Genomic DNA, 12,208 nt, shown 5'->3' with positions numbered 1-12,208 from the left:
GTTACTGATATTTTTCCTGGCAATCCTGATTTTAACTTGTGCTTCATCCAGTCCAACATTTCTCATGATGCACTCTGCATATAACTTAAATAAGCAGGGTGACAATATACAGCCTTGATGTACTCCTTTCCCTATTTGGAACCAGTCTGTTGTTCCAAGTCCAGTTCTAACAGTTGCTTCTTGACCTGCATACAGATTTCTCAGGAGGCAGGTAAGGTGGTCTGGTATTCCCATCTCTTGAAGAATTTTCCAGTTTGTTGTGATCCACATAGTCAAAGGCTTTGGCATAGTCAATAACGGAGAAGTAGATGTTTTTCTGGAACTCTCTTGCTTTTTCGATGATCCAGCGGATGTTAACAATTTGATCTCTGGTTCCTCTGCCTTTTCTAAATCCAGTTTGAACATCTGGAAGTTTATGGTTCTCCAAGCCTGGCTTGGAGAATTTTGTGCATTATTCTGCTAGCGTGTGAGATGAGTGCAATTGTGCAGTAGTTTTGAGTATTCTTTGGCATTGCTCTTCTTTGGGATTGGAATGAAAACTGACCTTTTCCAGTTCTGTGGCCACTGCTGAGTTTTCCAAATTTGCTGGTAAATTTGCTGACACTGATTACTCAATGGTAACTGCAGAAACAAGAAGACAGTGGAGGAGAAGGAAATAGCAACCCACTCCAATATTCTTGCCTGGGAAATCCCAAGGACAGAGGAGCCTGATGGGCTACAGTTCATGGGGTTGGACATGACTTAGCAATTAAACAATTCTTGATTAATTAAAAAATAAACAGATCTCTAGGAGAACAGAGGGGGGAATAAAAGAGAGTGGAATAATATGTTCAAAATGAAGAGTGTAAAATAACTGATAAACTAGAAATCAATATACAGAGAAACTGCATTCCAAAAATGAAAGTGAAAAAAAGACAATTTAGAAAGTGTTTGCTATCAATTGCAACTTCCACTAAAGGAAATTTTAAAGGATACACTTCAGGAAGAAAAAAAATAATTCTAGAATGAGGATTTGAGAGATAAGAAGGGTAAGTAAATGAAGGAAAATGTGAGTCAATCAAAACAAATATCAATAGCATTACATTCTAAAAATGTAATTTATGAAATTAAAAATGTATAGGGCCAAAAAAAATTGTACCACAGTTATACAAAATTAACTACTGGAGGAAAATGAGTGAAAGGTCCATGGGACCATAGTATCCAGCGATTTTATGCCAAAACATTTTAAAACTTAAATGAAGCGGACACTAGAAAAAAAAATTCACCAAACTGACAGGAAGAAATTGAAATACTGTGTAGTCCTATAAACACAAAAGAAACTGAATCAGTAGTTGACTAGCTTCTCACAGAAAAATTCCAGGCCCAGATAGTTACATAAGCTCCATCATACATTCAAGGAAAATATAATTAATAGTTCTTAAATACCATTTCAGGGAATAAAAAAGAGAGACTATGTTCCAAATCATTTTAAAAGACAAATTAAAAAATAAATAAATACAAGACAAATTATAATCGTAATATCAATCAGATACAATTAATATAAGATGGGATGGGATGCAAGAACAGGGGAAGAAAGCCTTTCATTCTTTATTCAACATAGTTCTGTAATGTTTGAATTTTTTTACAAGATGAATATACCTATGTATTACTTAGGCATAACAAAACTAAAATTTTCAAAAGAAAAAAAAGTCATTTAAGAATGAATTGGCCAATCTCACTTAAGAACATAGAAGCAAAAATTCTAAATGAAAATTATTAGTAAACTAAACCCATCAACGTGTAAAAAAGAGAGCAATGCATCATGACAAACTGGGCTTATCTAAAGAATGCAGAATTGTTTTAAAATAAAATCTATTAATGTAACATATACCACATCAACAAATGGAAAGAACAAAGCCAGATGATTATCTCAACAGATGAATTCTATCTAATCTTTTTATCCTGCAATTGAGATCCATAATTTTTAAGCAAACCAGGATAGATGAGAAAATTTTCTTAGTCTGAAAAATACGGGGTGGGAGGCACAGAGAAGAGAGAGGGAAAAGGAGGGTAACAGGAAAAGGGAAAGAAGAACAGAGAAAGGGAGGGGGAAGGGGAATGAGAAAGAAAAAACAAGCAGCATACTGAATGATAAAATCTTAGTGGCATCATTCTACAGTTGGGAAGAACACAAGAATGTCCGCTATATTGTTAGGACCACTAAGTACAGTAATAAAACGACACTGAATGCATGAGAATTGGAAAGGAAGTAACAAAACTATCATTCACAGCTAATTTCTCATAATATGTGAAAGAACATATAAAGTATAAGAATTTAAGAGTTTATGAAAGCTGTTGAATATAAGATCAATACACAAAAATCAATTTCATATCTACATCCCAGTATTAGACAGTTAGAAAATGTGACTCTAAAAAGCCTAATATTCCCAATAGCAACAAAAAATAAAAGTACTCAGGAATAAATCTAGTAAAAGATATATAAGATCTTTTGGGAGAAATTTATAAAATTTTACTGAAAGCAATTAATTAAAACCTAATAAATAGCAAGGTACACTATGTCTACAGATGAGGGGGTTTGAGAGTACAGACCTCAATTTTTTCCCAAATTGAATCTTAGAACCAATGTAATTTTAATTTTTAAGTATATGTAAATTTATCAATTTATCAAAAATTTATCAAAATGACTCTAAAATGTACATGAAAATGCAAAGGAACAAGAAATAGCCCAGATATCCCTACAGAAGCCTAAGATGGGAGGAAACTGGCCATCCAGATAAAAGAAATATTATAAACTGAAGAGGTAGGACAGATGGTATTGATGCAAATAAACCAATGAAACAAAATATTTCTCAGAAGCAGACATACATAGAACAACTTGATATCTGACAAAAGTGCCACCGTAGATCAATGCAGAAAGACTGGGCTTTGTAATGGTGCTGGCATAACTGGTTATAAGAGGAAGAATTGATTCCCTACCTCACACCACACAAGAGAATTAATTCTCCATAGATCAAAGACGTCAATGTGAAAGAAAAAACCTTAAAACTCGAGAAGCAGTATGTGTGAATGCATTCATAACTTTTGGAGAATGATTGCTTTTAAAAGATACAAAAGCTACAAACCATAAAGAAAAATGCTGACAACTCATTAAAATTAATGACTCCTGCCATCAAAGTATAAAGACAAGTGACAAACTCAGATGAGATACCTGTTCACCAGCAATACACAACCAACGAAGGGCGAGAATTAAACCTAGAATTCCCTCAATACCACCAGAGAGAAGAAGCAATCCAATAGGAAAACAGGCAAAAGACACAAAAAGACATTTCATAAAGCAGAAAAAAAGACTGGCTGATCAACATATGAAAAGATACAAACGTAATAAAAAAAGTACAAATTAAAACCACACTGAGATATCACTTCTTATTCATCAGATTAGAAAGTACTAAATACAAAACATATCAAGTATTGATAAGTTTGTGGAACGGGGACATTTAAATTATACCTCATTTTGTAAAGAGGAGGGGAGGGGAGGAAAGGAAAAAAAAAAGAGCAGTAAAGTGCTCCAAAATGAAAAGAATTCAACTTGGAAATAATTGGCTTCCTTTCATTGATATCCCAACAATCTCCTGTCAATATTTTCAGTGGTTTAGGAATTCATGAAATTTGCAAGCACAAATTAGATCTCATGTTATATAGCCTAGATATTTTTTATAATTGAGACAACATATTCTACTTTAAATAATAAAAATAACCAACCTGTGGTGTTTGTGGAGTAGCCACACCTCTTGATGAAATGTCTTCACACCATTCATAGTTTATTAATCCAGCCACATAATTTTCGTCACTGGTGATCATATCTTCTAGACTCAGATTCTTTGACTATTCAAAAACAGAAGAACTCAGAAAACAATGCCACCATGATTCAGTTTTAAAAGGGTATGTTACAGGCACAGGGCAAGGCCCTGGAAGCAGAAAGAAATGAGAGACAGTATATAGAAAGAGCTCACATCCAAAACTGAAAACAAGAAGTCAAAAGTCTTTAATTCAAATTATTAGACAGGAGAATCTCTGACTCTCAAACAAGATGCCTTGGAATGTTCTTATGTTATACGGCTAAGTAGCTTATCATTATCACAGAATCACTACAACACCAGACAAACGACTCCTTTGCAAATCCACAAATAAGCAGCTCTCTGACAAAGTAGAAAATGGAAGGGCCTCTGAAACAGAGGTTTCTTGGTTGCAAGAACATACTGAGTAGTCAGCAGTTTCTGCTAGGAATAAGTCAGCCTTATGAAACATCTCCTGGAGACAAGATATTGGGATCCTATGCTAATAATGCCACCAGAGTCACTTATTTTCCTTCATTCTTCCTCCTCAATACACTGTGCTCAGTTGCTCAGGCATGTCTGACTCTTTGCAACCCCATGGACTGTAGCCTGCCCGGTTCCTCTGTCCATGGCATTCCCCAGGCAAGAACAGGTAGGCAGATTCTTTACCACTGAGCCACCTGGGAAGCTAAATAAACTAGGAACACACTAGATACACCCTAGATTCTAAGACTATGCAGTATAGTTGGATTTTTTATTTTTCTTTCCTTCAACACCTATTTAGCCTGGTCAGGCAACTGTACTTGAATTTCTTACACCCCAAAAATCCCTTCTTTTCTAATTTTCTAATTCAAGGACAAATCTTCTCATATCTAAACTATTCAGGCAGACAATACAATCCCCACCACTAGTCTTTCCACCCTCTCAACCAGGGATGACAGAGTTCTCCAGGGCTGTCAATTACCATCAACTAGAACTAGTTACACGGAGTGCCAGGCTGAGAACAATAAAAAACTAAGTCTGGGCTTAGTGGGGAGAAGCAGCGTTGTGTGAATGAGGGCTACGTTAGGGAGTAAAGGCACATACATGTCCCTGACTGAACAATCCTGTACACAGATGGATGAATTCTGAAAATCAGTCAAGCTGGTGATTTGCCATTGTCATGGCTTGCTCAAAAATCCAGTTTCCCACTACCTATAGCATAAAGGCTAACCCTCTGATCTGGCATTTCAAGGTTCTCTACAATCTAGCTTTCAGCTACCCTTCCAGATCACCCATTCTCTCTCCCTCTCTTACTTTTCCCCCTTGAACTCTATTTTAACCAAACAAATCTAATCATTGTCAAAAGAATACATCAAGCACATTTAGGAGACTGAGTTTTTGCTAATTCCATTTATCTTGCCCTAAATTCTGTGCTCCTTCTTTTCTGCTTTCCTAAACTTAACAATGGATCCAGTTTGAATCACCCATAGTGATCATTCCCATGCTCTATAAAGCCCCCACCATACATCTCTAGCGCTTACCTGGTACCCACCATCTACTATGATGTTGTGTTATTTATATGTGACTTGCCTCATCTTATCTGTTAGACAGCAAGCGCTCTCCTTCATTATAGACTGTTTCCCAAGAGCTAGCACAGGGCGTGAAAATGCTAATGAAGTTGAAAATATGTGGTCTTTTTGTGATTCTCAGATCAGACTGTATTATCATTTCACTGAAAGTGTCATCCATTGATTAATAGTTCAGAATTACTTACTTTTTTTATAAAGAACACTCTAGAGAAAAAAAGAGTGACTCTATCAAGGAGCAGAATAGCAGGAAGAGACTATATAGCTTGCTTCAAGCCTTAGTGAGTTGCATAAAGATCAGGGAGAAAAAAAAAATTTTGATTTCTACTTCATTTCTTGTCATTAAAAACTCTCTTTATTGGCTATAAAAATTGACTCAATAATATAAATGCCCAAATAATTAAATTATTGGGTAAATGCTCATTAGATGAAAGATTAAATACCTTCCCAGATCATTTTTACTTGGATACTCTATGCCTCATATAAGCATATCAATTGAGACCAGGCCAATCCAGATATAAGAAAATCTAATGGCTCAGGAAAATGTCTAAGACCTTTTAACTAGGGTGTCATAAACTCAAAAACTTAGGGAGCTCTCTGGCAGTCCAGTGTGGTTAGGATTCTGCACGTTCACTGCTGAGGGCCTGGGTTCAATCCCTGGTCAGGGAGCTAGAATCCCACATGCCACACAGTGCAGCCAAAAAATAAAAAATAAATTAAATTAAATTAAACTGAGGTTTATTCTAAGCATGGAGGTATCTAACATCTCTATGAAATTACCTTGATCAGAAGCAAAGTTTATGTTTTTGCGTCCTCCTGAACCCAAAGGTACCGACTTGAGTATCAGGCTTTAAAGAGTTCGCTCTGTAAGCAGGATGAGGGATGGGATGATTCATGGAGTTGGTAGATAAAAGATCTTCCTGGGCGTGGGATATTCACCAACCCAGTATAACTGAGAACAGACCAGAAAAACAGCTCACCCTTTGCTGTCCACCCGAAACTATCACAACACTGTAAATCAGCCATGCTCCAATACAAAGCTAAACATTTTTGTAAAAGAAAAACAGCCCAGCAGTAAGCTTATCTCACTTTAGAGATTTCTTCACACAACAGCCCCTTATACTAACACTTTCAGGTTTTAATTTGGTCAAAAGACCAACTAGGGAGAGAAGGGAGACAGGTTAGGTCTCGCAGGGACAAAAGAACCACTGGACGTGCAGTACATGATTGACAAGTGCCAGAGAGAGGTCTGCACGAGTTGTTAAAGGAGCCGCCGGGGCTGCGGGCACGGGTGGATTCCACAGAAGCTTATGAGAGGGGTAGTATTTGAAGATTTTTAAAACACAGTTTTGAGATCTAAAGAAAAAAATATCTGGGAGGTAGGAGGGAGATTCAAGAGGCGGGAAACATATGTACGCTTACAGCTGATTCACATTGTTGTATGGCAGAAACCAACACAACCTTGTAAGGCAATTATCCTCCAATTTAAAAAAAAATCACTGCACTCACACAACCATTTGGGCTATCCTGGATTCCAGCCTTCCCAGGTGGCACAGTGATTGAGAACTCGCCTGCCAACGCAGGGGATGAGAGAGACGCAGGTTCAGTCCGGGGAGAAGAAGACCCCCTGGAGGAGGACATGGCAGCCCACTCCAGTATTCCCGCCCGGGGAAGCCCCAGGGACAGAGGAGCCTGGCGGGCTGCAGTCCATGGGGTCGCAAAGAGTCAGACACGACTGGGAGACTGAGCACACATCCTGGATTCCACAGAGAGGGCACACTCCCCCTCTCTGAGAACAAAAGTACGGTTTTCCAGGGCTAAAATCATTTACACTGCAACCTGAACTCATGGAAGGAAGATTATATTACAAAGCTCCACATCCATGCGGCAGAGTATTTAGAAGGCAGAATTTTAAGCCGTGGGAAATACAGAGAATCATACAGAAAACAGACAGATGTGAGCACTTAGGAATGACGCAGTGCTTCCACACAGGTGAGGCGTTCTCCGCCATTCTACACCTTCATGATGAAGGAAAACGAGACCGAGACCACAGAACAGAAAAAAGTAAACTGGTTACAAGTCATACGAGAGACCTGAGCTGCATGAGCAACATCTACTATTCAAAACATCCTAAACCCCTAACATAAAAGAGTATAAAAATATTCACTGAAACACTTCATTTACATAAAGCATATATAATTTGTCTTATAATTTACATTAGATATAAACAAGCATACTAAAAAAGACTGGGAAGACAGTAAAATATAAACTATTTTATCTATAGGTGCTAGTAACTTTATAGATAAATTATATTTTCCTTTAGCTTATCTGTGGCTTAAAATTATTCTACAACAATCAGGAGTTACTTTCATGGGAAAAAAGGAGGAAGGGAGAAATTTTTCTTTTAATGCCATGCAGACATTCAAAATTTTAGCACTCAAGCTTAGAATTTCTCATTTCCCTTAACAGAAATATTTAAATCATAAAATGCCTTGCCTCCGGGTCCTTGACATCAGCGACGTTCACCTTCCTGGCGTGTATCCACTCACGAACAGTGAGCACATGGCAAGAGTGGATGGCACGCCCACAGAAGGTTCCAACACTCACCTTCAGGTTCGTGACTGGCGTTGAGCTGGCCGGGCCACAGGAAGAAAGAAGCCTTAAACGAACCGGTTTTCCCCGAGCCTTCTTGGCTAGGAGCAGAAGGTAAGTAGCCGTGAGGTGATCATACTGCCACTGGAGAAAAGAAAATCCAGTTGTTTAGAAGACTAAACTTGCTTTTGACATCATCTTTATTTTAAATTAATATTTTTCCCCAATGTCATGACATTCAGAGTTTAGAATTTTTTTTTAAGCTTTACAAAGCATACAATGAGAAACAGCAATCCCCTACACCATACCCCACACACAATTTCCACTCTCTAAAAGGTACGACTTTTTAACACTTTCAGTTATTTTCTCTGTATTTCTAAATCAATTGATTATACAGCTTTAAATTTTGGTTTAGTGTCAGATATTGTCTCTAGCTTTCTTACTATGGAAAAAAGAAGCTCTATTTAGCTCTATTTCAACTCCTTCCTTTTCCCCCAACATATCTCCTTCCTGTACCCTCCTACTACAATTTTATCATAATTTTTAGTTAAATCACATTTATGTTATTATAATCATGTAAATAGTCCTTACGACTAAGTAAAGGTAATGTCCAAAATATTTAATTGGTACCCTACATCAATCAGAACAGAGGCCAGAGGGTGAGTAAAGTCCGGGGGAACCCCTGCCACGCCAATTACTAAACTTTTTAATTACTGGATGAATGGGAGGTAAGCTTTTTGAGATTCTGCATGTCTGATAAATGACTGCGTGCTGCTCACACACTTGATTCTGGCTTGGCTGGGTATGGAATTCCAGGCTGACAATAACTTTCACAGCTTTAAAGGCACTGACTGTCCCATGGTCTTCTCACATTAGTACAGTTACCGAAAAATCAAGTCTTTCTGATTCCCAAACCTTTGGGTGTGACCTTTTGCTTCCTGTCTCTAGAAAATCTGGATCTCCCTTTTCACCCCTAGTTTTCTGGAAGTTTACTAAAATAGGCTTTTGTGCAGATTTATTTTCATCCATTTTGCCAAGCCCTAGTTACTTATACTTTCACTTCTGGGATATTTTTTCTCATACTGTTTCTTTGGTTTCCTTCCCCTCCTCTGTTTTTTATTTTCCTGCAGCTTCTATTATGTGTATGTTGGACCTTTCTTACCTTCTCTTCTCTTTGTGCATCTATTTGTCTTCAGGTTCTACCTTTGAAAGATTTCACATTAACTTCATTTTGAAATATGTCTACTGAGCTTTTCATTTCTCTGGTCATATTTTAAATCTTCAAGAGCTATCTCTTAAAATGTTCTTTTTAAGTCATCTTATTCCTATTTCGAAAAAGAAATAGCTTCTCTTATCTCAAAGAATAGTAATTATTGTTTCTTAGCCATTTTCTTCCACTCCCTGCATTATCTGATTTTTTTCTGAGTATCTATACTTTTGCTTCACTCTCTCCCCGACCCCATTGTTTTGATCTTTGACTTTCATGTTAGAGGATGTCCTCAAAAGTCTGGTGATCTCTGGCTGATTGTCTCTAGAAGCAAAGAGCATACTACACAGCTAAAAGACTCTATGTGTAGTTTGGGGCAGTTCATTACCTTGGGGGCTTCTCTCTAACACAGCAGTCCCCAACCTTTTTCACACCAGGGACTGGTTTTGTGGAAGGCAATTTTTCCACAGATAGGGGTGAGGAGAGGATGGTTTCTGGATGATTCAAGCACATTTATTGTGCACTTTATTTCTATTATTATTACATTGTGATACATAATGAAATAATTATACAACTCACCGTAATGCAGGATCAGATTATCAGGTATTAGATTCTAATAGGTATGCAACCTAGATTCCTCACATATGCAGTTCATGGTAGAGTTCACACGCCCATGAGAATCTAATGCTGCTGCTGCTGATCTGACAGGAGGAGCTCAGGCAGTAATGTAAGCGATGGGGAGCAGCTGCAAATACAGACGAAGCTTCACTTGCTCACTCTCCAGCCTGCTGCTCACCTCCCGCTGTGTGGGCTGGTTGCTAACAGGCCATGGACTACACCAGTCTGTGGCCCAGGCGTTGGGAAGCCCTGTTTTAAGGTTAACAGGCAGGAAGTTGAACTCCCAACCATTGGTATAGTAGGTCTTTTCTCTTGGCTTTTCCCTAAAGATGAGTCTTCCAGTAATTTCCTCAACCCCACTGCAGTTAGGATAAAATCCTGATCCCAGCATTCTCAGAGTTGAGTAGGGAAGGGAGTAAGAGATGGCGGTTCACTGTTCAGTAAGGGGATTGTATGTGTCAATGCATCCATTTCAGAATGGCGCATCACCCCCACCTGAGCTGCATCTGGTACAAGAGCATGTCTTGTTCACTGTCTCTCCAGTCTTCTGCTGGAGGGGAGGAAGGTTATCATACAGCACAAGGTAAAGAACGGGACCCAGCAGCCTAACTGCTCCTAACAGAGACTCCAACCAACCTGACTCCAGAGGTTCCTAGGACCTCTGGCTCCTGAGCCTTTCTGGAGGTCCAGGGCTCTAACAATTTGCTTACTGCCTTTTCCCACTCCATGCACTCTGCTTTCAGTTTTCTCCAAAATGCTATGTCAGCTGCCACTTAGCTATTTTATAACTTCTAAAATTATACTAACATTTCTTTTTTCTCCTCTTTCAATCTTTTCATTGTGAAATGTTTGCCTTTTTATTCCTTTATTACTATTTTAGTGAGGTTTTAGGAGGTGTTGAATATAAACATGTCTGTTCAATCCTCATGAAAAACTAAAAGTTTCTAAATAATGTACTCAAGACTAAGAGACTCTCTGCCCTGTAAAAGTGTTAAAATTTAAAATTAAATAGTATTTTATGCTGTGCATCTCTCACAAAGGGGTTATGTCTCACATGTCATCTCTCATATGACCCAAAGAGGTCTACTATCACCTCTGATTTTATTAATAAGTTTTATCTGTTAGCATTTTAGATAGCCACAATTGTAGTATATACTTTGAAATTTACATAATGGACAAATCAATCTAGTGGAAAAAGTGTAACACTGTGATAAATTATCATGGAATGTTACCTTTCATTCAGATAGGTTGGGGAGAAGGAAGGATGGGAAAGGTTTCGTGGAGAAGGTACTTGGAAACTAGGTGACAACTAACTCTCTACTCTCCAAAAGTTATGTTAAAGATTTTATTTATTTAACTGTTTATTCATTTATTTATTTGGCCGTGTGGCATAACTTGTAGGGGAGAAGGCAATAGCACCCCACTCCAGTACTCTTGCCTGGAAAATCCCATGGACAGAGGGTCCTGGTGGGCTGCAGTCCTTGGGGTCGCTAAGAGTCGGACACGACTGAGCGACTTCCCTTTCACTTTTCACTTTCATGCACTGGAGAAGGAAATGGCAACCCACTCCAATGTTCTTGCCTGGAGAATCCCGAGGATCGGGGAGCCTGGTGGGCTGCCATCTATGGGGTCATACAGAGTCAGACACGACTGAAGTGACTTAGCAGCAGCAGCAGCATAGCTTGTAGGATCTTAGTTCCCCGACCAGGTACTGAATTCTACACCCCAGGAATGAAGCACCAAGTCATAATCACTGGACCACCACATAATTTCCATGTTAAAGGTTTTTTTCGCACCTTCCACATCTATGGTCTCATGTGTGATAAATGCCTTTTTTTTTTTTTTTTTCCATTTTTAAAGAATTGTATTAGAAAGTTTTCTTTTTAGCAACTAAAACACATATTTTCTTGAATCCCTTGGTTCCTAATGTGTACCTTATTGAGCAAATCTAATACTTTTCTGCATCAGCATTCTTCAAATATTCTTCAGACACAAAGAAATTGTGTCTCCCTGTACCCTCAAACTTATACACAATATACCCTAAGACTTGTATCATCATTCTCCAAATATTGCTGAGTCTTTCAAAGGTCTTTCTACTATTTCTGTATGTTTCCATTTGTCCAGTATTTTCTCTGCATGAAATGGCAAGTATTTTATTATAATATATGTTACTGAGTTTTCATTTACATGGGGGAGGATAAATAAAACCTATTAGATAAATGCCTTTTTGAAAAGGATGCCATAAACTGATTAGAGACAATGTCTCAGAAATAAGTTGCCACTTGCTTGTTAACAATGGGGTAACCCAGGCATTGTAAACAATACTGGGAAAATGCTGAGTTTCAGGTGGAGTTTTCTAAACATACCTCAGAGCTTAATAATCATCCTGG

At 38.1% G+C, this 12,208-nt stretch overlaps 1 protein-coding gene across 2 annotated transcripts in view; it reads right to left on the bottom strand.

Annotated features, from left to right (window-relative positions):
* Nucleotides 1-12,208, bottom strand: part of MELK (maternal embryonic leucine zipper kinase) — a 73,551-nt gene that overhangs the window by 16,253 nt on the left and 45,090 nt on the right. For both annotated transcript variants that reach the window (XM_061132284.1, XM_061132285.1), the window contains exons 12-13: nt 8,009-8,137; nt 3,760-3,882 (exon numbers count right to left, since the gene is read on the bottom strand). In XM_061132284.1, the coding sequence (XP_060988267.1) occupies nt 3,760-3,882; nt 8,009-8,137 (252 nt within the window). The remainder of the gene's footprint in view (nt 1-3,759; nt 3,883-8,008; nt 8,138-12,208) is intronic.

Source organism: Dama dama, chromosome 29 (assembly GCF_033118175.1).
Source record: "Dama dama isolate Ldn47 chromosome 29, ASM3311817v1, whole genome shotgun sequence".
NCBI classification, from domain to species: Eukaryota; Metazoa; Chordata; class Mammalia; order Artiodactyla; family Cervidae; genus Dama; species Dama dama.
This window is presented reverse-complemented; position numbering and strand designations above follow the sequence as displayed.